The sequence below is a fragment of the Ruditapes philippinarum genome, unplaced genomic scaffold (genome assembly GCF_026571515.1).
Source record: "Ruditapes philippinarum isolate M1 unplaced genomic scaffold, ASM2657151v2 ctg4763_1_1_1_1, whole genome shotgun sequence".
Taxonomy (NCBI): domain Eukaryota; kingdom Metazoa; phylum Mollusca; class Bivalvia; order Venerida; family Veneridae; genus Ruditapes; species Ruditapes philippinarum.
In genome coordinates, this window is record NW_026852532.1 from 1 (window position 1) to 26,049 (window position 26,049).

The 26,049-nt window shown below is 29.4% G+C and overlaps 1 protein-coding gene across 1 annotated transcript; it reads right to left on the reverse strand.

Moving 5' to 3' along the window:
• Window positions 1–461: 461 nt before the first annotated feature.
• On the reverse strand, window positions 462–24,063 carry LOC132716320 (orexin receptor type 2-like; the record flags this gene model as incomplete). Its single annotated transcript, XM_060699571.1, has 7 exons — window positions 23,788–24,063; window positions 18,788–19,233; window positions 7,866–7,987; window positions 3,474–3,597; window positions 2,947–3,149; window positions 2,418–2,544; window positions 462–539 (listed from the first exon to the last, which is right to left on the reverse strand). Coding segments are annotated over exons 2-7 (936 nt in total), but the record flags the coding sequence as incomplete, so codon positions are not given.
• Between the last annotated feature and the right edge of the window lie 1,986 nt (window positions 24,064–26,049).

A 26,049-nucleotide genomic window follows, 5' to 3' on the forward strand; every position in this document is an offset into this window, starting at 1 on the left:
GGGGCATGGGTTTTTTTTATAGCAAACGCACCATAAAATGCAAACAAAACCAAAGATTTAAACATTAATTATCTTTTTTTTAGATTCAATTGACTCTTCATTATCTAAATTGTGTCTTTCCTGTTTGCGTATCTTTGCACTATCAACAAATGTATATCCTTAAAATTGACCCTGGTGTTGCTTTAAGTTTGTCACACATTATGTTAGCCAAATCATCTATAGTACCCTATTTCGGCGCCATTTGACCTAAATTGTGTCGTTACGCCGTAAAACCAAACAAGCAGGCATGTAGAATTTCCGTTACAAAATATGTAAACAGTTGCCATTATTTATTTTCACAAATTATTGAATATTAGGTATTCTTACTTCATAGATTTAGGTTTCAAACTGAAGGTAACAATATATCTTTAACTAATGGAATATACAAAACATTTAACACTTTTTATATATGACAAACTTACCCTTTTCATCTCACAAACCTCGTCGTTAAAAATATGGCAACCACGAAGATCAAAAACAGAGTTGAGGCTACCTTTAAACTTAAACAAAAACGAACAAAATCTAAATAAAAATACTAAAATGCTATACGATAAGGGTAAAAACCTATGATAGGGTGTGTTATAAACAGAATATTGTTAATATTCATATCCAAATACCTATGGAAGGATGGTGGAAGCGGGTGACACATGCGCGAAATCATTAGTTTATCAACTAATAATGGCAATCAAAATGTGTGAATGTAATAGCTTTAGAGCAATTAAACATAAGAAGAAGCAAGATAAATAAATGATCTAAAATGCTAGCCTTTAACTTGGTAAAATGCAGTTTGAATCTCAGTAGTAGTAAGTTTTCAGACCTTTCGTCTGAGCTTGACAGTAGGCTTTCTTTAAACTAATCATGTGACCTTTATTGATATTACAAATTGATTTTATTTACGTTTTCATCAGTATAATTCAATAGCACTAACTTGACATGTTTAAAAAAGCAGACAAACATATCAAGCGTATCCTTTTTATACGCTATAAAGTTTAATATATATAATCTAAACTGTTCTGTTCTGCTTCTATTATTCACATTGATTTATTGATTTGATTGTTCGTGAAAGCATCTCTGAAGATCTTCAGTATCACAATATACTTATGTTACAAACTTTAAGCAAATCTGAATCCACAGTCAGAATACTGGGGTATTATACATTATCCCACTGATTTATTTTTCTGCTTCATCCAAGGGAAAATTTGATTCTGAATGAATTATGTAATTATGTGCAACTATTCGTCATCTACATGTATTTGTATGCATGAGCAACTTGAAGTCGTGTAAATCGACACGGTTTTTAAAAAAACGTGTTGTGATCGGTTGCAAAACTGACCCTTGCTTTCTTCTAATGCAAATGTAAAAAAAAAGATCGTACAATAAATAAGACTGAAAAACTAATATTGAAACACAAAAATATCTGTATGCTTTGGCTATCAACACAAGCTTTAAGACATCGAATATATAAAATATACTGTTTCTTATGTTTGAAGATTTCTACCAACAGTAAAACACATAATCATCACGTATTTTATCTTTATAACATTTTAGCTTTGCTTTAGACAACAAGATAAATAGCAAATCTTGAGACATGTTTAGTTCTGCAAGCTGTTATTAAAAAGTATCTAGCTTCCAAAAAAACACTTAAAACAACTGCAGAAATGATCTAGTTACATAGAATATCACTATCTTTCTATCTACATATTTTGCCTTGTGTGTGCATGATATCAGTTTTAGATAATTTTGTGTGTAACTAACTAAATTTTGAATTACCTAATAATGCAGAATATTTCTGAATTATCCCTTTCGTTTCTAATCATTCTCTGATATAGCGAGTGTTTGTCTCAAGTACGATGTTCATTAAAAGCTGCATGACTCCAGATAAGCCAAACTTTTTACATGATAATCAAACTTAAGGGAAACTTTGCTTACATTTTAAAAAAAAGTATAAACGATTCAATTTTCATGTTACGATCCATTAAAGACTGATTTTGCAGTATTTATCATCATATTTCTACTGGATGACTGACGCAGTTGGTGCCATTTCTGCATATCTTTAACCTCTTTTGTTAATTGGCGTGGATTTTAAGTGCCGATTGGAATGTGTAAATTGCTTTTTGTCCAGTTCACAATAATTTACTTTAATTCTATTTTCAAAATTTTCATTATGCATGGAAGCATGCTGTTTTAACATGTACAAATCTTCTATTTTAGCCATATCTGCCATTATTTATGGATAAAAACAATAATATTTCAAAACAAATTTTTGACAACTTAATTTTCGACCAACACAAAACTAAATGTTATTTGTTAGATGAAAAGGATTTTCTACATGTTCTAAAGGCATTATAGGCATACTAATACAATATATATTGACCAACCTGTTTCTTTGTTTTATCATCCTCAGAAAATTTCACTTTGAGGACTGGGGTGCTTTCACTTGCAGTAAAACGTAAAGGTGTACCGTAAGGCGAGCTCTTACTTTGGCTTGGAGAAGCCCTATACGACCTGAAAAGGGTAGTTTAAAATCTTCTGTGGTAAAACCTCTTATCTCGTTACAAGTCTTTTATCGAAAGCATTGTAATTAAATGATTTAAATGGTATATAGCATAAATACAGGCGTGCGAAAACGAAATAGTAAACTTCTTACGTAGAATAAATTGCATTGATATTTTATATAAAAGCAATACAATTGGAAAGTCTTATTCTACCTGAAAAAGGTTTATTTGTAAAACTATCTTATACAAAATGTCGTGGTCAATATCATTTTAGTACTGTGTAAACAAGTCAACTGATTTCGTTGAAGAAATTACTGTTATTCTGTTAAATAAAAATGAAATACAATTGGTTATTATTTTCGCCCATGAGTTATAAGTTTGTAAGGAAGTAAATGATTAGTAAAGAACTTACGTAGGAGCTCTAAGTTCACATCGATGGCGAGACATAAACCAAAGTTCTCTACATATTCGATAGTAGGCGAATGACATTATAAGAACAGGCAGAAGCAATATTAAACAGAACATGTACACTTCATACAACTGACTAACAATTTTATTCTTAAACCATTTAACACACCACGTGGCATTCCGGTGAATCCCAACAGTCAGGTGAACCTGAAATTAAATAATGACAATCTTATGTTACTGTAATTATTTAATTATTAACGCTCTTGTGCAATGAAATGATTCTTAAATATGACAAAATAAAATGTATAAATAGTGTAATAAATGATTAAAAAGAATTCGCCTGTGTCATTTCCTTTATTTCATATTTATCGTCAATTATATATTTGCAGTATACTTGAACTATTGCTTGGATTGTTGATAAAATTTTTTAAAAAAGCTTGAAATTCAATTGCTTAAATATGTGAGTTGTATTTTATAAAGAAAGTTTAGACAAGTGAAGAAACCAAATATCAAGTAATAAAAGCTGATTACCCTTCCGATTAAAATAGGGATAGCTAAAATAAATGACGCCAACCAGAGACAAATGATTGCCCGTCTTGCTCTACTTGCTGTACACACATATTTCGATCTTAGTGGGTGAACTATTGCGTAATATCTGAATAAAACACATAATATCTCATAAAAAATGTGCGAACAAATGTCCCACACTACGGGAAAAAAATAAAACATTAAACACTGTAATAACAAACAAACGTTTAATTTATGTAATTCAATTATACCTCTACCAGTTTCACAATATCATCCGGAGGATAATGAAAATATTAATATGGAAACATGTCAATGACGTCAACGTTATATCATTAGTTATAAAGATTTTTGACAGGTTATATGGCCCTATATAAAATGTTGTTTAGAAATATGACCCGGGCCGCTAGGCGATGGCTATATTGCAAACAACCGTTTATATACGGTCATATAACATATACGAAATATTAATAACGAATTTATAATACAGCAAGCATCATTCATTTTTTGGAAAATTAGAGAGATTTTTTCATAAGTGACAACAGCAGTGTATATAAAACTATATTAACATCAAGATTGTCCAATGAAAAGTGACGTTACAAACGTGCAGTATTGTAATAATATTTTCATTATCCTCCTGATGATATTGTGAAACCGATAGAGGTCTAATTACATTACATATAAAATAGAATATAATTTGTTAAAGTGTGTATTTTTTGTTTAATAATGTAATGTTACATGAACATATTTCAGAGCTTTCAATTTTTATCAGCTTTCTTAGCACACCTTTTTAATTTAAACTTTCGGAAGTAACAGAAACTCATTTCAGTTTAATTATGATATTACACAAATGGTAATTTTTCAGATATTTTCTAATATATCAATTTGAATTCATTCTATTGAGCTCAGACTTTTATTAATGCAAAGGTCGTCGACTTTAAATCAAATGCTCATCGCTGTCGTGGGTTCGAACTCTATCAGGGAATTTAGGTTCTTTCATTTGAGACAGTATCCGCACCGGTGTGTTACGAAGGTGCCCGTTTGTGCCTGAAAAATCGCTATAATGACGATGTCGCAAAAACTTCCAACAGAACAAACAAATAAAATTAATGATTTAATCAATAACAGAATTTATTTTTCTAGACAAAAGTGTTTTAATATATTTATATATTTTTTTATTTTAACAAAAAAATAATTTGTTTAAGCGGAACAAATCGTTTTATATGTTTTATTTGTTTTGTCGAGCCGCTTGTTATCACAACATTAAACAAAAAATAATTGTCACGATGTTTGTAACAGAAAAACTGTTTTAAAATCATTACAAGATTATAAAAGGCATACATTTAAAATCCCTGGTGTGCTTTTACTGCATGATGAAATGTACATTCCGTTGCTTTGAATTAAAAAGCATTTAGGATGGGTATGATTGATATTGAAACAAAAAAGCAAAAAAAAATGTTTTTTTCCCTTAAAATAAACATGTAAACTGAATAATGATTAAAATTATATTGTGGATACACAAAAGAGCATATTTATTTTAAAACGTTTTAAATTTCGAAAGTCTTTGAACACTGTTAAGTGTTGAAAATTTAGTACCACTGAAACTGATTCTGTGGGCGTGAGGGATGTTGCTCTTTTCATTATCCCTCATGTGCCGAAGCCATGTTCATGTAATTTTCTTGTTAATATCTGCCATATGTTGCGGTTCAGATCGGAATATCTGTCCCGAGGGGACCCGCCCATTCGGCGGTAACGAGGCTTGCCGAGTTACGGTCCACAGGCGGGTTCCCGAGGGACGGGTATTCCACTCTGAACCGCAAACATACTAGTATGTCTGATATTTTTCTTGTATATTCTACCATATTCCATCATATTGTAAATTCTTCCACTTGATGAAACATTTTTTCAATGCGTCTGAAAGAAATAGTTGTACAATATCGTCTTTGTAATAATGCAACAAAAATATCCTTATCATAAACCCGCGGACAAGAACGAACTTATTATGTCGCTTCTTTATGTCATGTGCAAGAACGAACGTTATTATGTAAGAACGAACATATCTATATCATGTGCCAGAACGGACTTTATTATGCCATGTGCCATAACTCCACTGAGGTTTATAAGCCTAAAAACATAAATTTTAATTTTTCACATAGATAAACATTATTATAAAAAACAGAAATACAAATAAAATATAACCAAGAAATATCCAAGACATACATTGAAAATCATATGTTTGTGCTATGCTCAGTCCGATTTGGGTGAAAAGCGTTTAAACGCTTTTCAATTTTGGGTCATTTTTCACTATTATAATAATTATTCTGGAAAAACGGAGCGAGCTAATGATCTGATATTTTGCACATAAGTTATTAGTATAGATCTACATCAAATAGAGTAATAATCTGAAAAAATTATTTCCAGTCCCGTCATGTCAAAAAAACCTCAGTTGAGTCCCTTTATATTGTCATATGCCAGAACGAACTTTATTATGCTACATGTAAGAAATATAAGTCTTTATTAACTATGTATGAAATAATGGTGAAATTTAGAGCCTTTTATTTGAACAGTCTCGATAACAATTAAAACACAGCTAAAGTGTTGAAACTGAATTACACATAATTTATTTTAGTAACCACAGCAAATGTGCAAAATATATATCTACTAATGGAAACAAGTAATAAGTCTTAAAAACATTGGTTCATTTATGAATCATTTGCACGCAGTAAATTTATTAGATATTAAATTGCTTTTGCTTCTTGCGGGCATACTTTTAAGATCGAGTTTCGTCTACGTAATTGATATCTTATAAATATTTGTGGAATTAAACGTTCTTATTTCACTTGGAAAGTTTAAAGGAGGATCGAGAAATGTTGTAAGTACGTTTCTCTTCGTCTTAAATCTTAATTTAGTGGGAAGAATATGACATCGAAAATACAATTTCAGTGGCAACTTCGGAAAACAAATACGCACAAGATTTTCAGTCAAAATAAATATATTTGAAACATCATAACAATGATTTCATATAAAATCTGGAGATAGTGTGATCCCTCAGAAGCACTTATCACAAAATAACACACGAATTGCAGACTCGGTTTTACTGAGTCTGTACATAAGGGATAATAAAAATAGTGCAACATCTCTCCCCCTAGCACCGGCTTAAGCAGTACACAATTTTCAACACTTAAAAGTTTTGGAATCAATTATTCTGGAGGACCAGAAAAATAGAACAACACTGAAGTGAAGTACGGGGCATTGTTTTACATATGCCACACATAACTTGACGCCTTGTTGCGAAGTATAAAATCAGGATAAAGTTTGATCCCTCGGTATCTCTAATCACAACAAATTTACATGAGAATTGCATACTCGGTTTGATTGAGTCCGCACATGAGGGATTATGAAAAAGTGCACGATTCCTCGCGTCCCCTAGCACCGACATGAGCGATACTCTATTTTCAAAACTTAAAAGTGTTAGAATCGATGATCCCGAAGGACCGAAAAAAATATTAAAGTCAGATCTAAAATATAATATGAATTGATATTAATATGATACATTTTAAAAGCCATTGATTTGTAGATATAGGAAAATGAGACTTAAAGTTATGATGGAAAGGAATTGTTATGTAAAATTTTCACAAAGGTTCAGTTTAAATAATTTTGTGTCATCGCAATCGATGTATGATAAATCCGCTGTCATGTGAAGAAATATTAATAGGTTATTAAAATATTCTGCAAGATTTACGTCTAACGTGTGTGTCCGCGTGAGAGATGTTGCACTTTTCCACAGTCTCTCATGACCCTAGTCAGCAATTTTCATAGTATAATGGTGTTTTCAATGCTTCTAGGACCCTTATACAGATTTTTCTTTACATATCCTATGACTTTAATCTGAAGGATTTTAATTTCGCTGAATTTGTTTCACAATAGCGATAGACTCTTACATAAAAGGAAATTGCTTCTCCAAGCCTTTGTTTATGTGTGTTTATCGTGAATATTCATCCTGATTTAAAGGCTCCTCTGACGTGCACTTATATATACCTTTTTAGAATATTATGTATACAAATTTCAAACAGATTGTAAAAGAATGGTTAAGTTATTATCAATGTATTCCATTAAATTGTATAACGTTTTATCTGTTATCAACGTAAAAATTTGAACTAAAATTACTTTTGATATCAAATAGTGTTTTTTACACAATGACTGTATTTCTAGCTGGAACAAAATATTGTTGGATACATTTTGGAAAATATTGGTTGTTTAGTTATACATTTATGATGTATAACTAATCAACTTTCGTTTGAATAAATCCTTTCTTTCAGCACATTAACATCATAAAATGTTTCTACGTGAACATTCTTTACTTTATGTTCATTGAAAGAGAATGAAAAATTTACTTACCTTTCAAGACTCATGAATGTTAGCGTAGCGACTGAGCATATTGCAGATACATTCTGTATGTAGTGAATTAATTTACATAAGACCTCCCCAAAACGCCAGATGAAGGAAAAGAAAGCAGCCAGCTACAATGAAGAGAAAAACTTGTTGAATATCTTGAAAACAACAACCATATATGAGCCGTGCCACGACAAAACCAACATAATGGGTTGGCGACCAACATGGATCCAGACCAGCCTGCGCATCCGCGCAGTCTGATCAGGATCCATGCTGTTCGCTTTCAGTTTCTCTGCTTGTTATAGAGTTGGTAAGCGAACAGCATGGATCCTGATCAGACTGCGCGGATGCGCAGGCTGGTCTGGATCCATGCTGATCGCACTCGCATTATGTTGGTTTTGTCGTGGTTGGTTTTGTCGTGACGCGGCTCATATATAGTTTTATAATATTTCATTACAACTATTATTTACATGTTACATGAATCATACAAAACAAATATTCATAAAAATATAACGCAAAAGGATCGGGCTTCAAGTAATAACAACGTTAGCAAAAACGGTACCTTTCATGCAGTTATTTATTTCATTATTTTAGCAACCCTTTCTTTAACCCATCTTGCAAAGATAAATACCAGAAATACCATAACAAGTACTTGTTGCTGTTGGTGTAGTAAAATTATTTTTAGAATTGGTTGTCAAGCAAAGATCTATATATAGTGTTATATGTAATCAAACATTTATGATAGATAAAAAAATGTTACGTTATAAATGATCAAGATCTGAATTATACGACATTTATGGCCATAATGCGAAAAAAACTAATACGTAATTGATATCTACAATACCATTAATCAAATATTTACTCGTGGTAGACAATAAAAACACATTAATTTTATGTAGATGTCATTTGTGTTAAATCACAGAATTTTTTTTTAAATAACATGGAAATTTTGTAAAATATTTATTTTGGAATTAGGATAATATAATAAATTGAAAGTATTCATTTTCCACACGGACTGCCAGAATTTGAACATTTTAAAAAGGAAATTTCTACGTTTAAATTTAAACAGATTTTAATCATCATTATTATTTTGGATTTTAAGTCTCAGTAACACAAGAACGTATAGGTCATATGGCGACTTTCTAGTTTCAGGATCGGGAACCTGAGTAGAACCACCAACGTTCTGTAAGCTGGCTGGGGTGGTTGCCTCGAAAAATATCTCGTATCTTAAAGATTTGACTAAGTGTACGGTATTGATAAAACGAAACTAAGTTGGTCTTGTTTTATTGTATAGGAAAGCATCTTAACATTTCCATACGATGTCGTATATGCTATGGTGACTTGGCGTAATTCTTACATGACATTTTTTTCATTTATTAACGCATAGAATATTGTTGAGAAATTTTGAGAAGAGTGACAAAATCAAGAAAGAGACGGTTAAATGTTTCTACATTAACTTGAGATGTTTGTAATGAAGTTGAAGTCTACACAAATAAAAAGAAGAAAAAATGGGTACAAATATCAGCCAAAGTTAATTCTGTTTCTATGTCACCGCTCCTGTTGATACGATTTTATGGCACATTTAGCTAATTATGGCTAATTTAGAATAAAAGTTTGCTAAGGAAAAAATTAAAGACGTTTTTTTTTAAAAATGATTGTCTTTAGGTCTTCTTCTTATGAGTTAACCACTACTGTAAGACATTTACATTTTTACAAGTTCTTTATAGTTTCTAGTCGGTATGTTGGCTTTGAAAATTTGTTTGAAAAAGATACGGACGTAATTGAGGAATGACTTCTTAAGTTTTGGCATTCATAGACGCATATAGGAGCAGTGTTTCTGAACAATATAGATTAATGTAAACTGATTTGCGTGTATTCATTTTAAGGTTGTGTACGTCAGATTGATATACAAAGCAAATAAATTCTAGCCAAGCACTGCTGAGTATTATCCACTATATTAATATCAAAGGTTGGCTGCATTTAAGTATGTTTCATATTCGCCATATGAATTCAGTGGGAAGTCTGTAACTTATGGCTTACAGTATGAATACTGTATAAGCTGTTTATTTATATATTTGTAAACCACTGCGAGTATATTTTTGTAAACATCAAATGTATACCAATTATAATATTGAAATAAAGCACTGATAATTCTCGATATTTTAAACTACTAACGGGTTTCGAAGGTCGTTTCATCGAATATTATCGTCTAAGGCAATAATGGTATAAAATATTTATATGTATAACTCTCTTCTTATCATTTGCTTTAACATACACACCATTATTAGCTTTTAAAAGCTTCTAATGGTAAAATGTATTGTTGAGAAATATGAAAGAATAAATGTGTTAAGACATAAAACATATAATGCTTTTAGTTTAGTGAGCTAGTAAAGAACATACACGTGGTTCATTAAACATGTTCTATAATAACACAACGAAGAAAATGTCTATTATCATTACCGTATATATATAATTTACTTTTCTTTCTTCTTGTTCTACATGTGAAAATCAGAACAACATTTTTAACAATTAAACATTTCTAACAAATACAAATTACAGCTATAGTAAAAACATTATGCTAAAGTCTTTCACAAACATTTTAATAAGGGACTGAGAATGACAATTGGTGCTCCTTCATCAATTAAGATGGTTATGTTTTATAGATGAGGCAAACATGTAATTGTCTCATGAATCAAACACATTGCAAGATTTTCTTCAACATGGACTATTACTTTTATCCATCTATAAATTTCACCACAGTGTTTTCAAACAACTACCAAATAATTTTCGACACAGTGTCACAGATACAGGGAACACAAATAACTGATTTGTACCCTTAACTAACATATAATTCAAACATTTGTCAAAAGCAGTTGTCATCCACAAAAACTGTTGCAGAAATGTACATGTGCACTAATTTGAACGTAACACACTATGGTCAGGTAGAACATCATTAATATGAAATGTACTGGACCTGCCGAATAAATTCACTTAAGCCAGCACTATATAATAAAGAAGATTTTATCTAAGAGACTAACTTAATTCCGTACAACTAGGTGTTTTAGAGTGCATTCACCAAGTGCTAAGAGAGTACCCCTGGTGCTGACGGCAAATGTATCTATATAGTTTATATAAGGGATAAATAAGAGCATGTCCGCAACATTTTCGGACCGCAACATATACAATTAGCACAATTCCAGCATTTATTCCTGTAGACTACCTACAATAAACTAATCACAATGGAGAATGTAATACCACATGATAAAAAATGGATGACAGAAAAAGAGGCGCCTATGTCGAACGCTGTCAGCTATTGAATTTTTTCTGGTTACCTATACATAGAAATACCATTTTCATGTGAGTTCGAAACCACTTTGTATGTCCCTATGGAGAAAATAATATTAAGAGTACACTGTATTTATCTTTACGAAGAAACAATAGCGCTATTATCCAGGAACGAGTTTTTAGAAAAATATCTTTTAAATTTTAACATGAAATGAAAGCAAATTTTATTAATTATATTATTTGTTTCTGGTGCCAGGTGAACAGCGATTGTACCGACAGAACATTGCCTTACATTTGCTCAGTCGGAAAAGTGCAATATCGTAATGTTTTACCTAATGATATAAAGTATTTTTTACTTGGCATATGTTTGGTATATGTTTTTTTTAAACTGCAAAACTTACACCCAGCTTGTATTGAACATGCCTGATTTTAACTTACAAAAACATGATAATTACGAAAATGGCTAATCAATTATGATTAGACTGGTTTACAGTATAGCAATAGGATAATGTTTTTTCTTATTCCTGTAAATTCAGCACCAGACATAAAGCGCGCGAGGTTTTCCGGAGTTAATATCAGCATGCATTGTTTGATTTGAATGTTTGTGAGTTTTGCACGCATAAACTTTTGTTGTCTTGACCGTGTGCATGCATATAAAACATGAAAAGAAAATCTATAAGCTGAAAATACTTTTCTACTTTTATAATTTGTACTGTTTGAACGGTCGTTCCCTTAAACACACAGTCATATATAGATTTGTGAAATTATATACATACACATACAAAATGCATTTCAAAAACACTTGACAACAAAAAAAGAAATACATTTATTTACTTTAATTGTTCTTAAGCGTACAATATATATGCCTACAAAATTGAAATGTATAATGCAGGTTAATCATGAATAATTGAGATTATTTGTTCAGAATATATACTCTCGTACATTTTACTTTAAAAACATTCGAACATGATTAAGCATAATTTCTTGCTTTGCTTAAGGTTATTTGTGATGTCATATTTTGTCAGTTGAACCAATTAGACATAATAAATGAATATCTAAAATAAATCATCTTTTTATTTTTAAAAATTTCATAATTTTCATGTAAAAATTCATTTATACCTACTTATCTTATTAAAAAACAGTTACTTTGTCGATGTTTTAATATATTTAAATACTTATTTCGAAAACAAAAGAAATAATACATACAATGTAATTATTTCTTATTCATGAAATTTATTATCTTATTTTCAAAAAAGACCAGTTTTATTTTTCTTATTTATCCTAAAAAATCACTATATTTTAATAACTGCAACATTTTCGTGTCATGTACCATGTAGTTCAATAGCCACTCAGTACCCCGTTCAAATATCATATGACAACAATAGGAAGGGGAAGGAAATTATCAGTACAAACACAATTGAAAATGTCTCAATATTCTTCTGCCGACAAATATACGTTTTTTATGAAATGAACCCAAGTTCACATGACATTATGGTTCCTGAATAGTTCATGAGAATTTTGTAAGACAAATGCAATATACCACATTTCATATAGAAGTCTGAGCAAGAAGAAATAAATCATATGCCACGATATAAAAGGCCAATTATTCCACGGAATGCTTTTATTCTTATTTCTTTATTTCTGAAAGGTTTGGGGTTTTAATATTTTTTTTGCTCTGATGTAGTTTCTAATATGCTACTTTTTGGCAAAATGCACATCTTTTGCTTTTTGCCTCAATTGCTTCTTGAAAATAAGTACTTTAATAGGTGGTAAATATTTTGTATGAAATGCAAGATATAACTTTCTTTACATTTTACTACTTTTATGACACATAATTTCACAGAAAGCGTTTGTTTCATCTTACAATGATCATCTAACATGCTCTTAAACCATTATTAAGATGTTATAAAACTCATGTTTACATTTCTATAGAAGAACATTTCTTCGTGTCTAGAACCTAAATGCCCTTACAGGAAATATCAATCATTCTTGTTTAGAAATTGCTATTTAAATTCTAAATGTCAGACAGTATTATTCTTTTGTGATTAACAATTGCCAAGTGATAATCAAGACGTGTTCCTCTACAAAAAATTAAATAACATTAACATGGTATCTTAAAAGTTTGAAAACCTTCAAGTACTCGTACATTTATGGCAAAGAAGATATTTAATACAAATCGATACTTTCATCGTCTATTTTCTATTTTGTAGAATTTTGTATTGAATGTTTTCACAGCGAAATGTCACCTTATACAATTTCGGGCTATCATTTAATTTTTTGGTGGTAATTAGATTCGTGTTGCGGTTTCATGTTTCCTTATTTATTTTTTATATCAAGAAAGAGACTGATTTAGATATTTTCCCTACCCCATTGTGAAAAGATAATTTATTTGAAATTAAATATAGTAAAAATTGTAAACATTCGGGAACAATATATCTGACAATGTAAACAGATTGATGGAAAAGTCAATTTAAGACGATTAAAAAATAATAAAACATTTTTATCAGCTAGCAGTCTGGAAAAAGTATAAAAGTATGCATTTTTTCTACGCTCATTGTTTTCCTCAAAGCTGTTAGAAAAATATCAAAAACAAACATTCAAAATAACAATAACCTCTTATTGAACCATCTTCTTTGATTGAATATATACATTGCCTACCTGACGAATATGTACAACAAATCACTGCTGTAATATGATATATTCTAGTTCAAAGTCATTCAGTTAATAAGGTCAGATATACTAAAGTGTATACAGATCGTTTTGGCGAATATGTAGCCTCGTAAAATAAAGCATTAATTATTATTATTATTATTATAATAATTAATTATTATTATCATTATCATCATTATTGTTATAATTATTATTATTATCAGTATTATTATTATTATTATTATTATCATTATTATTATTATTATTATTATTATTATTATTATTATTATTATTATTATTATTACTATTATTATTATTATTATTAAGTACTTTTAAAACGTACACCTGTATTAAAATAAGACGTAAACGAAATTCAATAAAAAACATTTAATGAATTATACATGTATCAGTTCTATCCCATGGCCTAAAATAATTTGACGAGAGCTGTCTATAAGTGACAAATTTAAATTAATTAAAGACAGTGAAACTTTGCCGAGACCTACTTTAAAAATCTTTATCTGACAAATATGGTATAGGCAATATTTACAACTGGGACATTATTATAAACAAAGTAAACTATGTTCGTTAAATTATTATCCATTACCCAAACATATGCGGGTGTAATCGGACTTTGTCGTTATGAGGTAACTGTTGTTTGTTTAAATCCAAAAATGTTTTGTATTTATATGCAATAATGGGACAAAAACAACAAGAACATATTGTATAGTATTTTTATCATTTCTTTATTTGGCAATACACTTACATATGATAATGAAAATGCAAATATACGTTCAGCATCCTTTGTAAGTCATTGCTCGGTTTATAGGATCCTGAACAGGTGAAGGGGGCATTGAGAATACCGGACCGCTGAGAAAACCGGACAAAACCCTCGGTCCGAAAGCCGTCCGGTTTTCTCAACTTTCACTGTATATTATTTTATTTTTATAACACATAATAGTTAAAGGTATTCAAAGATGTTTAACAGTGAGAATAAACATGACTATCAAATAACATCAGATAGATTTAATTACATTAAATTTCACTTTTGAGCAGCTTACGGGTCTAGTCTGCATGTTGTTTTTTTATTCTGGAGTCCTTGAATGACCATTGACATTCCTGTTGGTACCCGAAAGGACTTGGTAATGTGTTGTAGACAAATAATGACAGACGCAATGACATCACACATTACTGTCAACTTCTTTTCGGTCGTTTTGGGGGAAGCTGATGAACGACAAAATGGTTTGTATTTTCTTGATAAGTACACCCAGCTGTATCAGTTGTGTTGTGTATATATATATATATACAAGTTCTGATCATTCGGAATAACTTTAATCTATGAGGCATGTATTTCTAACAAAATCAATTGACAATACTAAGTGATTAATTCATCAAGTATATCACAAAATGAATTATGCATTGTAAGCATTATATTCGTATTAATAAAAACGTTAATTACTTAAGTCTTATGTTTGATTACTGTGTGTAATTCTATTGCAGCCAAGCGCCGTTATGGAAACTATTTGACAGTGTAGAAAAAAAATTCAGTAACCGTGAAAAGAGTTGCATTCATTCTTCATTCAATCAAAATGTGTTGGTGTCTAAACAACCGCAATGACTAGGTTGACACGATGGTGTATGACTATAATGATATAATAAATGTTTTTGTTCCAAAACATGCGTTGATAAAGTCATTAAGTATATTAATGCAATTGTGCCATCATCACCATGCTTTATTTTCTTTATTTAGAGTCATTAACTAACTTACATTGTAATGTTCCGTTTCTTATCTCAATATTGTGTAAAAGAAATTACAGTTTATGTATAAGACTTATGGTGTTAGACGCTCAATGCAGAATATATTTCATTTTCAGTGACGACACAGAGTTTCAATAGGGCGTAGATTCAAACCTCAGAAAAGGCATTTTTTTTCTTCATTTATTTTTACTTTCTGTTTGGCCAGATTTTGAATAATTTTCTTATTTTTTTATATAAAATCTGAAAAATTAAAGTTTTATTTATTGTGCGAAATTGGATAGGGTAACAACTTAAAATGATTATAATTTAAAATCGGCATGGTTAACTTCCTTTATATATTTCACAAATGTTTAGATTTGTATAGATATAATCATTATTAAATAATATGTTGATGCCCCTAATTTATATCACAAATCTAACAGGTTTTCGAACCCCACCCTCTACTCATTTGATGTAAAAAAAACAATTGCATGTCTCAATAAACCAATTAAATCTTTTCCATAGACATTTGCCATTGGTTTTATTTGAAGTTATTTAAAAGCTATGGTTCTTTATTAGTGATTTTAACTAAGCAAAATATGAATCTAGCAAAACTTTTTCTTCAGATAATGAAAACGTATTCTTTATTGTTGTTGTTATAATTGTTGTATAAAATGATACAAAAGTTATATTTCAATTGTCAAAATTTTTCAAACAAGAAGGTAAACTTTTGTAATTTTTTCTTTTCATGTCCAAAATATAATACAGTTCATCAATTCTAAGTTTGAAATGCTTTTTGAAAATGTGTTAATTATAAATCTAATACCTTTAACTGATATTCACAATGCTTATGCAAGGTCATATTTCTAGAACTGCACTTGCACACAGAGACAGTGATCAATGATCTCATAAAATTTTCAATGAGAGTGAAGATTAATATAACTAGTAAATTATCACTAAAATGAACATTACAATTTGTGATTGTTGTGTTAATTGTCCCAGTTTTAGAAGTGGGAACATCATTTATTTTAATATCTAAACAGTTTACGGTACCTGCAATTATAAACAGCAATTATTAGTTAAAAAACAGAATCTGTTTTCCCTAAATAATGTGCAAGATCGATTTAATGTTTATCACAAACCCGAAAAATATGCGTAGAATTATATGACATTAAATAAAAGACCAATTGAATTCATTAAATAAAAACACAAATACATGTATATACAAATGCTATTGATTTTAGTGTATTAAATGTAAAGAAAACACTTTCACAAATAGTTTATCAAATTCTCAATTATTTCATCCCTAACGTTACCGTTTTCCCATTTTGTTTTTGAATGCACATTTAACATTTCGAACAAGTGTTATTTTTCAGGTTGGTCTTGTCTGAAAACGTTGTTTTGTTTTTGCGCTCGTATAACGGATTAAACCAGACATTGATGAAGTATCAGTCTAAAAATAATGGACATTTGCGTCCTAAGCCTATACCAAAACAAAACATTAATGTTGATTAATTAAATAAGGCCAGTATGATGTTGTATCAGATTGCGTAAGCAAGTAATCTTTCTACTTTATTTTTGTTTGTACTCTTAAATGGGAGCCTGGTGAACTATGACAATTTATCAATACTACATTAATAATTGCAGCCGTGTGTTTAGCATAATCTCTTATCAATGATGCCCAGATCTCTTAAAGATAATCTCATAACCCTTAGAAAAAGACAGGCATATATGTGGAATTAATATAGAAAGCATTATCGACAAAACTGCTGTATATATTGGATGGCATACATTTGTACTTATAAATCATTCAAATCAGCTGTGGTGTTTTTTGATTGGTTTGTGATAGTATGCAGCTATTCAATTTTCTTAAGTATAAACTAAGAAAACATTTTCCCCGGGACAAATGCCTATATTACTTTGCATTCTGGTCATGTTTTAAAATAAATTTTCATATGTTTTTAAAATCTAAAATTTCATACGTTTCACACGCTAATTTGGTTTTTTTCTCTGAAAAAAAAAAAAAACAAACAAAAAAAAACAAAAAGAAAAAAAAAAAAAACAAATTAAAAACAACAATATAGTTTTAGAAAAAAAAATTAAAATATTATTTTCAAGGACTTTCTGACTTTCACAAATTATAAGGAATATGTTTTGTAAGAGGAAAAATATTTTGGTAAATGAAAATAAAATTGTGACATAACAAATACTGAGAAGCTGTAACCTTGATAATCATTTCAATTTTAGGACTTATTTTGTGGAAAGGGACATACGCCTGTAAAGAAACAAGAATGTCAATATATTAAGAAATTTATATATAAAATACACAGTGTTTATAGCAATGACAAATACGAGAATGTTTAGTCATTTCCGGTAATGTGCGTATTAAAGTTTAAGATATGTGAGCAGATAAACGTACAAAAGACTACTTTGCATGTTTATTTGAACAAAAACAACACGCTCATATATATATAAATTTATATGTAAGCTGATTATTTTTTTTATATAAAAACTAGTTTCTATAGGCCATTGCTATAATATCCAATTGATCGAATGGTTGTTAATGGAAAATGCTTATTTCAATGTCTTCAATATATCCGTGAACCGGTCTGGAAGTGAATCAAAGAGACGTATTGGTAATTTTAACACGGAAGTGCATCAATTTACTTGACATTTTGGACAACATTGCCAGCGAATGCATTCTTGTCTAAAGATAGATTCACTTTATATTGACGGTTCTTTCTGGCGCATATCTTTGTATATTAGATTTGTAAAACTTAATCAATAACAGTGAAACATGAAAAGTGACATCAGTGCTGTATTTTTTGGATATTTTAGTTTTGCTTTAAGTTCTTGACTTATGTTTCACTCAATGTATTCTTACATAACCAGTCCTGTATAATTGTGTATTTCCATACGTCAGCAACAAAATTAGCAAATTATAACATGTATATACTTATCCTCATGAAATCTTTACAATGGCCTTTTAATTTTAACAGTATCATTTAAATAGGTTTGCTGTTTTCTGCAAAGTCACAATTTTGTCGAAAAATTGTGTTTCTTTGATGTTTTTTGGTTTATTTGTTTTTTGTCTTTTTTTGCGTCCCACGGAGCGAAAAAAACGACCAGGCACAAATCAGCCATCTAAAGTTTTTAACTTAGATCCTTAGATTTAAAGATTATATTTATACCGTATAATAAAAGTATAGTTTTGCCAAATGTTATTCAAATTACAATACAAGAAAGAAAGCGAATCTTACCTTGACTGGTACACAAACAAGTAGAAGTAGAAGATCAGCAGAGGCTAGACTAAGTAGAAATGTGTTTGTTATTGTCATCATTTGCTCGTAACGACTGACAGAAAATATGACCAGAACATTTCCAGCGATTCCCAGCAGCAATGTCGAGCCATATGCTAGTGATACCGGAACAAGTTCCTCAATTGGAGGGCTGTTGATTATTTCATAATCATATACCGGTGTTGTCGTTATGTTTATGCTTCCTGTGGTATTTACTATCCCAGTTAAAATGTCTGTTTCCATTTCCAAATTTATCAGATCAAACGCTTTATATCACTAGAACAAATATCTGTCAAAGTAGTGATTGGAACATTTCATGTTTTTTTCTTGAAAATACCGTTGTTGTTTTAAAGGAATATACTATGTTTATTTGAACACAAGTAATTGCCCACTTGGTAGAAAGATAACTGCAAATGTATGAAGTATTAAATCAGAGCTATTTAATAGTATGTTTATCAAACGCTTCTTTAAGTAATCTCTTTAAAAAAATATCATAAAAAGTACCGATGAACACGAAAACATTGCAAATAAGAACACACTGTTTGTATAAAAGGCTGTCTTTTATTTCTTGTCATGTGTCTTTATTTGTGATTATATATGCACGATTTTGAATGTTTATTTAACCGTTTTAAATCATGATTTATTTATTGAATGATAAGGGTAATCTAGTCATCATTAATTGTGTAAAGAATATGAATTCAAAGCAAACTTCACTCTAAACTGAAACAACAGTGACATTTTTTTTCTCAAATTTTAACCATAATTGCAATTAAAATTTATGCCAAATTTCAGACTAAAATATGAAGTATCTCATGTAACAGTCAAATGAATGAATGAATGAATGAATGAATGAATGAATGAATGAATAAATGAATGAATAAATGAATGAATGAATGAAACATAGTTCCGCATACGTATTTTATAATTGTTGTATGTAGTTACGTTGTATTAAAAATTAAGCAATCATTTTAAAGACATTTTCTACAGTTTTATGAAAATTAATCCTTTCATAGAATTTTCTAAATTTTTTGTATGATAAGTAAAATTTAATGGCGAATTCAAAAATAAAAAGAAAAATATATGTTGACGTGTTGGATTTCTTGTAAAATGGCAGTTTCCATGGTAACAGTATATCTCAAAACTGTCAAAATAGCCAAACTGTGTTATAACAAATAGAAAATGTATAAGATAGCTAAATACACACAACAAGCATTGTTTTATGCAAAGATAACCTTATCCAATGATTCTGTATGAAACAAATGATAATCTGAACATATTTCTTTAAAAAATGAGTTTTCCATGTTCCTTAACCGAACAAAAAATGAAAAAAATAAACATGAATTCTGTGAATAATTAAAGATATTGAAAAATTTCTTTCATAGGATTTTCTATTTTTTTTTGTATGTTGTGTAAAATTAAATGACGAATTCAAAAAGAAAAAGAAAAATATATGTTGACGTGTTGGATTTTTTGAAAAATGGCAGTTTCCATGGTAACCGTATACCTCAAAATTGTCAAAATAGCCAAACTGTGTTATAAAAATGTATAAAACAGCTTATTACACATACAATAAACATAATTTTATACAAAGCTTGCTTTATCTTAGGGTTCTGTATAAAACAAACGATAATTGGAACATATTTCTTTAAAAAATGAGTTTTTCATGCTTTTTAACTAAACAAAAAATGAGAAAAATAAACATGAATTCTGTAAAAATTAAAGCTATCAAGAAATTTCTTTCATAGAATTTTCTACATTATTGATATATCAAGTAACATTTAATGGTGGATTCAAAAATAGAAATAAAAACATATGTTGACGTGTTAGTTTTTTGTAAACGGGCAGTTTCCATGGTTACCGTATATGCCAACTGTCAAAATTTCTTAAGAAATATCAGTGTTATACTAAATGTATTGTCAAATATACAACAAAAACATGTTGTAATAAAAATTTCTTTTTCTTATGATGTTATATTAAGTAAATGATACTGAATATGTTTTTAAAACATTTTAAGGGCCATATTATTTTTTCACTCTACTTACATACCCGAACAGTAAGCAAGTATTCAGAAATTTACAAAGAAAATAATGAAATTCGGAACATTTCTTAGATATTAATTTTGTTTTTTATTCAACACTTTTAAAATATATCATTTTAAACTTCTTTGCCCAGTTGTCTGCCAGTAATCAAGTGGCGACGCACTTTCGTCACTATACCACAAGTGGGTGGGGTAACGCGCGCAGAATCATTATCAATGATGTCGTACTAGTGCTAGGAGAAATCTTTTATCTGATGTTGTCTAAACGACCTCTTATTCTTTTGAACCGATCTCCTCCTGAACATTTAGAAATATCTACTCTGTATTTTTTACTCATTATTTGCTTATAGTCGAAATTTAAACACTTATCCGAATATTATTCAACTTGACCCTCTTTTTGGAGAGTAATTATCCGTGATTATCTTTCTTGGAAGCGCATAACGATGCACACAGAAAACTACAGAAAACGTCTTTAACATATTTTTCTCTCTATAGTCATTTATTTAATGTTTGGATGTTATGATAACTGCAAGCATCTAACGAGGAGTTAAAGTTTTTACCCATCATATACAAGTAAAAACCAAATAAATATCAGGCATCCCTGACAATAAAGTGTATTTTTCAAGGTAGGATACTGTATCTCAGTTAGGATTGCAATATCTTATATTAGTTTTAGAAAATTATAAATTGTCATATCGAATACAATCATGCATCTACATTATAAGATACTATTACACGTTATGAAAATATATACGAAACTGCTATCAAAGAGGAAGAAATCAAAGAAAATTTGCATAAGCAAAACAAGTCAACATTTTGGGATTCTTAACTCCGTTTCTTTAACTCATTTAAATGAAATTTATTGCCGGTTTAACGATATTCCCTTCAATTTAACCTGGAAGCACAACAAATGCTATTTAAATTGAATTGTCCTTTAACAATAGCAGATGAAACTTAGACTTTCCGTTCTTTATAATCAAACAATTGCTTTCAATATAAAATCAAATCTAATTTTTTTATTCTAATTTGAGCTTTTTACACACGATGAATTGAAAAGATGGCATATCCATCTAATCATTTTTTTCAACTCAGAATCATTTCAATGTTAAGAAATCTTGTATATTTTACTTGCATCACGCCATTTGGGTGGAGGTATTTTGATCAAAAGAATTTGAAAAATTTATTTCGTATTTGTTTGTTTGTAGTGGAATTCAGTAATGAAATTCAGTTATATACCAAGCTTTTTAAACCTGCTGTACAATTATATTTTTATATTGTAGTTCTAAAAACTACTTTTAATGTTTATTATTTCATGAAAATAAAAAACACTTTAATTTGAACAACATCTCTGTTCGAATTGCAATGGAATTAAAGCACAAAATTAATGTTCATTCTTTTATAAAATGCAAGATGTTTGTGTCGACATTCTATCTTTGAATTATAAAATTCTGTAATTTATAACTAATATAGACAATATTAAAGTTAATAACATAGTCTGAGTTAAAATATCTTTTAAAAGACATGTCGAAGGATTTATATGTCTCACTTGACATTAATCTTTTAATGGACGAGGTAGTTGTACTTCATCTTGAACAAAACCATTATTTATTTCGTATATTAAGCAAAAATCAAACCTTCGTTCTTACTTTTTTGAAAGAATGACTTAAACCATTAAAGTTATATGCATTATAAAGTATACAATTTCTTGCAAATATACTTTAGTCCTTATAAGATTAATATCAAAGGTGAGAACAAGATTAATAGCATGTCTATCAATTTATTTCTTTAAATGAATTTGTTTTTGAATTGTGTGATTATTATTGCCTTATATAAAAGAAATCTAAATATGACATACAATAAAAATTATTTAGTCCTTAATTCTTATGCATACGTAAGTCACTATTATTCTACCCTCGTCTGTGCACAAAACACAAATCTAACGTCACAAATATCATAACAATAGGTTATTGGGCTTTATTCCTTCAATTAAAAATTGAGAAATAAACCAATTATTGCTTGTTTCGAAAATGTTTTATTAACTTAAATAGTTCATTTGCATTTTTCGGTTGATTTCAATTATTTTACTTCAAGATGAGTACTTTTTCATTTATGTTCTTCACTGTGATCGAATAAATCAGTCAGATAATTTCCCTCCATCTGTGATGTTTTATCTTCATTATATGTATCTAATTTTATTGTTTAAACATACTCAGGTTCTATTAAAAATACATTTCTACAAGCAAATTGCTTTTATGTCATTAACAGCTTATTAACTTTCAAGAAAAGCAATAATGATGTAATTTAAAGTCTCAACTAATTAGAACTTAATGTAAAGTCGTGCAATAAAGGGACACGTAATAGATACATATGTAGACTTATTTTCCTAATGACAAATCAATACCAGCTTTTATTTCTAAAATGAATTTGCATTGTCTTATTAAATTTAAACTTAAGCACATAAAAATGACGTTTCTATGTTTTTGTTTATTTAAGACTATGAAATGAACTTGATTATGGGGAATTTAAGTAGTAATAGTTTGTGTTTGTCCAACATGTATGGTGTTTGCAGCTGAAATTAGATTGTCCCAAAATTAAAAGTGGTTCCGTCATAAGTAAATATACATTTTATACAATTTGATTTTATACAATTAAATATTTCAACAAAATAGACAATTTATACAGCAGAAAAATAAAAGTTTAGTCATTGGTTTGAAATATTGTATTTACCTAAAAATATAAAATAAAAATAAAAAGTTAGTTTTCTTTTTTTCTTAATTTAAATTTTAAATGGATTGTTGAATTCCAATTTGCAATGATAGTTTTAAGTAACGCTCGAATATTAATCCGATCGTTTCTTTGAATTTTTATTTTGTTTTCAAATTTTAAAAGTTAATTACGGAGAATAACAATCTAAAGTATTTACCTTAATGAAGAATATGAATCTTGATATTCTTTTCATAGATTTCAGTGAATTTAAATGTCTTAGTCAAGTAAAATATCAAATTTTATTTTATTTCTATGAACAATTAACATCCAATGATTCACTTTATCCAAGTTTATTTTCTCCAGAATAAACAAATCCTTTCAATATATTTGAATAACAAACTTTCCTTTTTGATATTGTTTTAATATAGAACGTTTTTGCATTATGTTAACAGATATGTCTTCATATATGAGGACGTTTTCGCACACTGACGTCTTGCATGTAATGCCATTCAGATATACATATTTATTGGAGATTTGATACGACCTAGCGCTGAAATAATTTCCGAGACAACGTTTACCATCAGAGCTGTTACTCCGACTAAGCTATTGATTTCAAATATATATCTTGTTCTGATTAACAATTTATTTCTTCGTTACTGAGCACTGTTTTTGTCTCCAGAGAAATGTCTAAAACTAGCCTTGTAAAATGTGTGGCAATATCAAATTACTGACGAGAGCAAATTTTGAAAGATTTTTTATTGCAATTCTTAGTCTAATCAGGTATCTAGTGGTGAATCTGTTATCACATTACATTTAGTATTTCATAACCAAAGAAACATTAAATTATATTTCGCTCACATTACATCGTTAATAAGAGCAACTATATCATTGAGCAATATCACATTCCCAGTTGCATTGCATGTATTGTAAGAGTTGGTAAATGTTTTATGAGAATTGCTTCGCTCCTTCACTTTTGAAGAATATAAGATCTTAAAGGGCCAAACAGAACGTAGAAAGGTAATACTATCTTGACTTGCAATTTAAAACTGGTACAAAATAAGTTGTTATATATGAGTATATCATCATACATTTCTTGAAATTTGAAATTAGTTTATAAAAAGACAATTCAATTACATGTCAAACTTTGTTTTGTATCAAATATTTTTACTTGAATATAACAAAGCGTTTCTTAATAGTACTATATTCACATCAAACACACTAATACATGATGTAACATATCAGATATAATCAATACAGATATAACATTTTATATAAAAAACGAACACTATTTAGATAATTTCATTTTGTCGTAATTCTAAATAATTTGCAATCATAGTGTCTCAATGACTTTTAAACACCAGTTAGATAAAAAAAAAATAAAAACCTAAACGGATTCAAATCTGAAGTTTAAGTAAAAGAAAGAGCACCGAAACTAGAGGCTATCTGATTTGTATGAGGAAGATGCCCCCGAGTAAAAATCAGATTGCCGAGTGTTTTGATATTTTTTCTCTCTTGTGCCATAGGATAAATTAAAATTACGTTCCCTGTCGTCACAATTTTTAACCCCAGAAAAAAGTAACCAATGCACGAGTAGCTGAATATGTTTTTTCTATCGTTATCTCTTTCCCTGTCGTCGCAATAAGTAAACCTCAGAAAAATGAGCCAATCAACGAGCATGCTCTAGACAAACATTGAGTGCCGGTAACTAATACCTGCACTCCAATTAACGCACTATTGGTAAACTATTTAACTCTGACACGTTTTCAGTAGTGAAGTCTGTAAACTATGATACAACTACATAGTTGTATTTTTCAAAATTTTAATGTATTGAGTTTTGCTCTTTAAACCGAGTTTGATATAATTTAGAATGAAAAATTGACCGGCTCAAATCGGTCCCCCCTTTCAAAGTGGTGTAAAGAATGATGCATGTTGTGTGTTTTTTTTTATTGAACGAAATGTCAAGATTTCATACCATGCATTACTCGGTGTATGATAAATAAAGATTGGCCGTTACTTGCAATTTTAACTGGATTAGATCATACTGCGTTTAATTGATGTAATTGGCAGGGTAATTTCCTGGAAATATTGGCAGGTTAATGTTTTAATAGACATTTATTCCATTTAACTTTATCTTTTATCCTAAGTCAGCAGTAGGCCAATTAAACAATAAAGACAGTCATTGCTACATGATCATGTTTGTACTCGTATCTATTGGCACTTCGGTAAATTACATATCTCTGTAAAACATAAGTCATCTTTTATTTATACAAATAATGTAAGTGAAATAAAGATGAGCACCAATCAATAGTCTTATTAGGAAATTGTCATGTTTCTGTGTTTTGTATTTAATGAGGTCTTGGTTTATAAAGTATAAAGAAGTAATACCAACGAATAACCGATGGTGTAAGCTATTGTAGACATAAATTCATTATAAACGCTGCTCATTAGAATGTATCTTAACTTGACATGGTATAAGAAT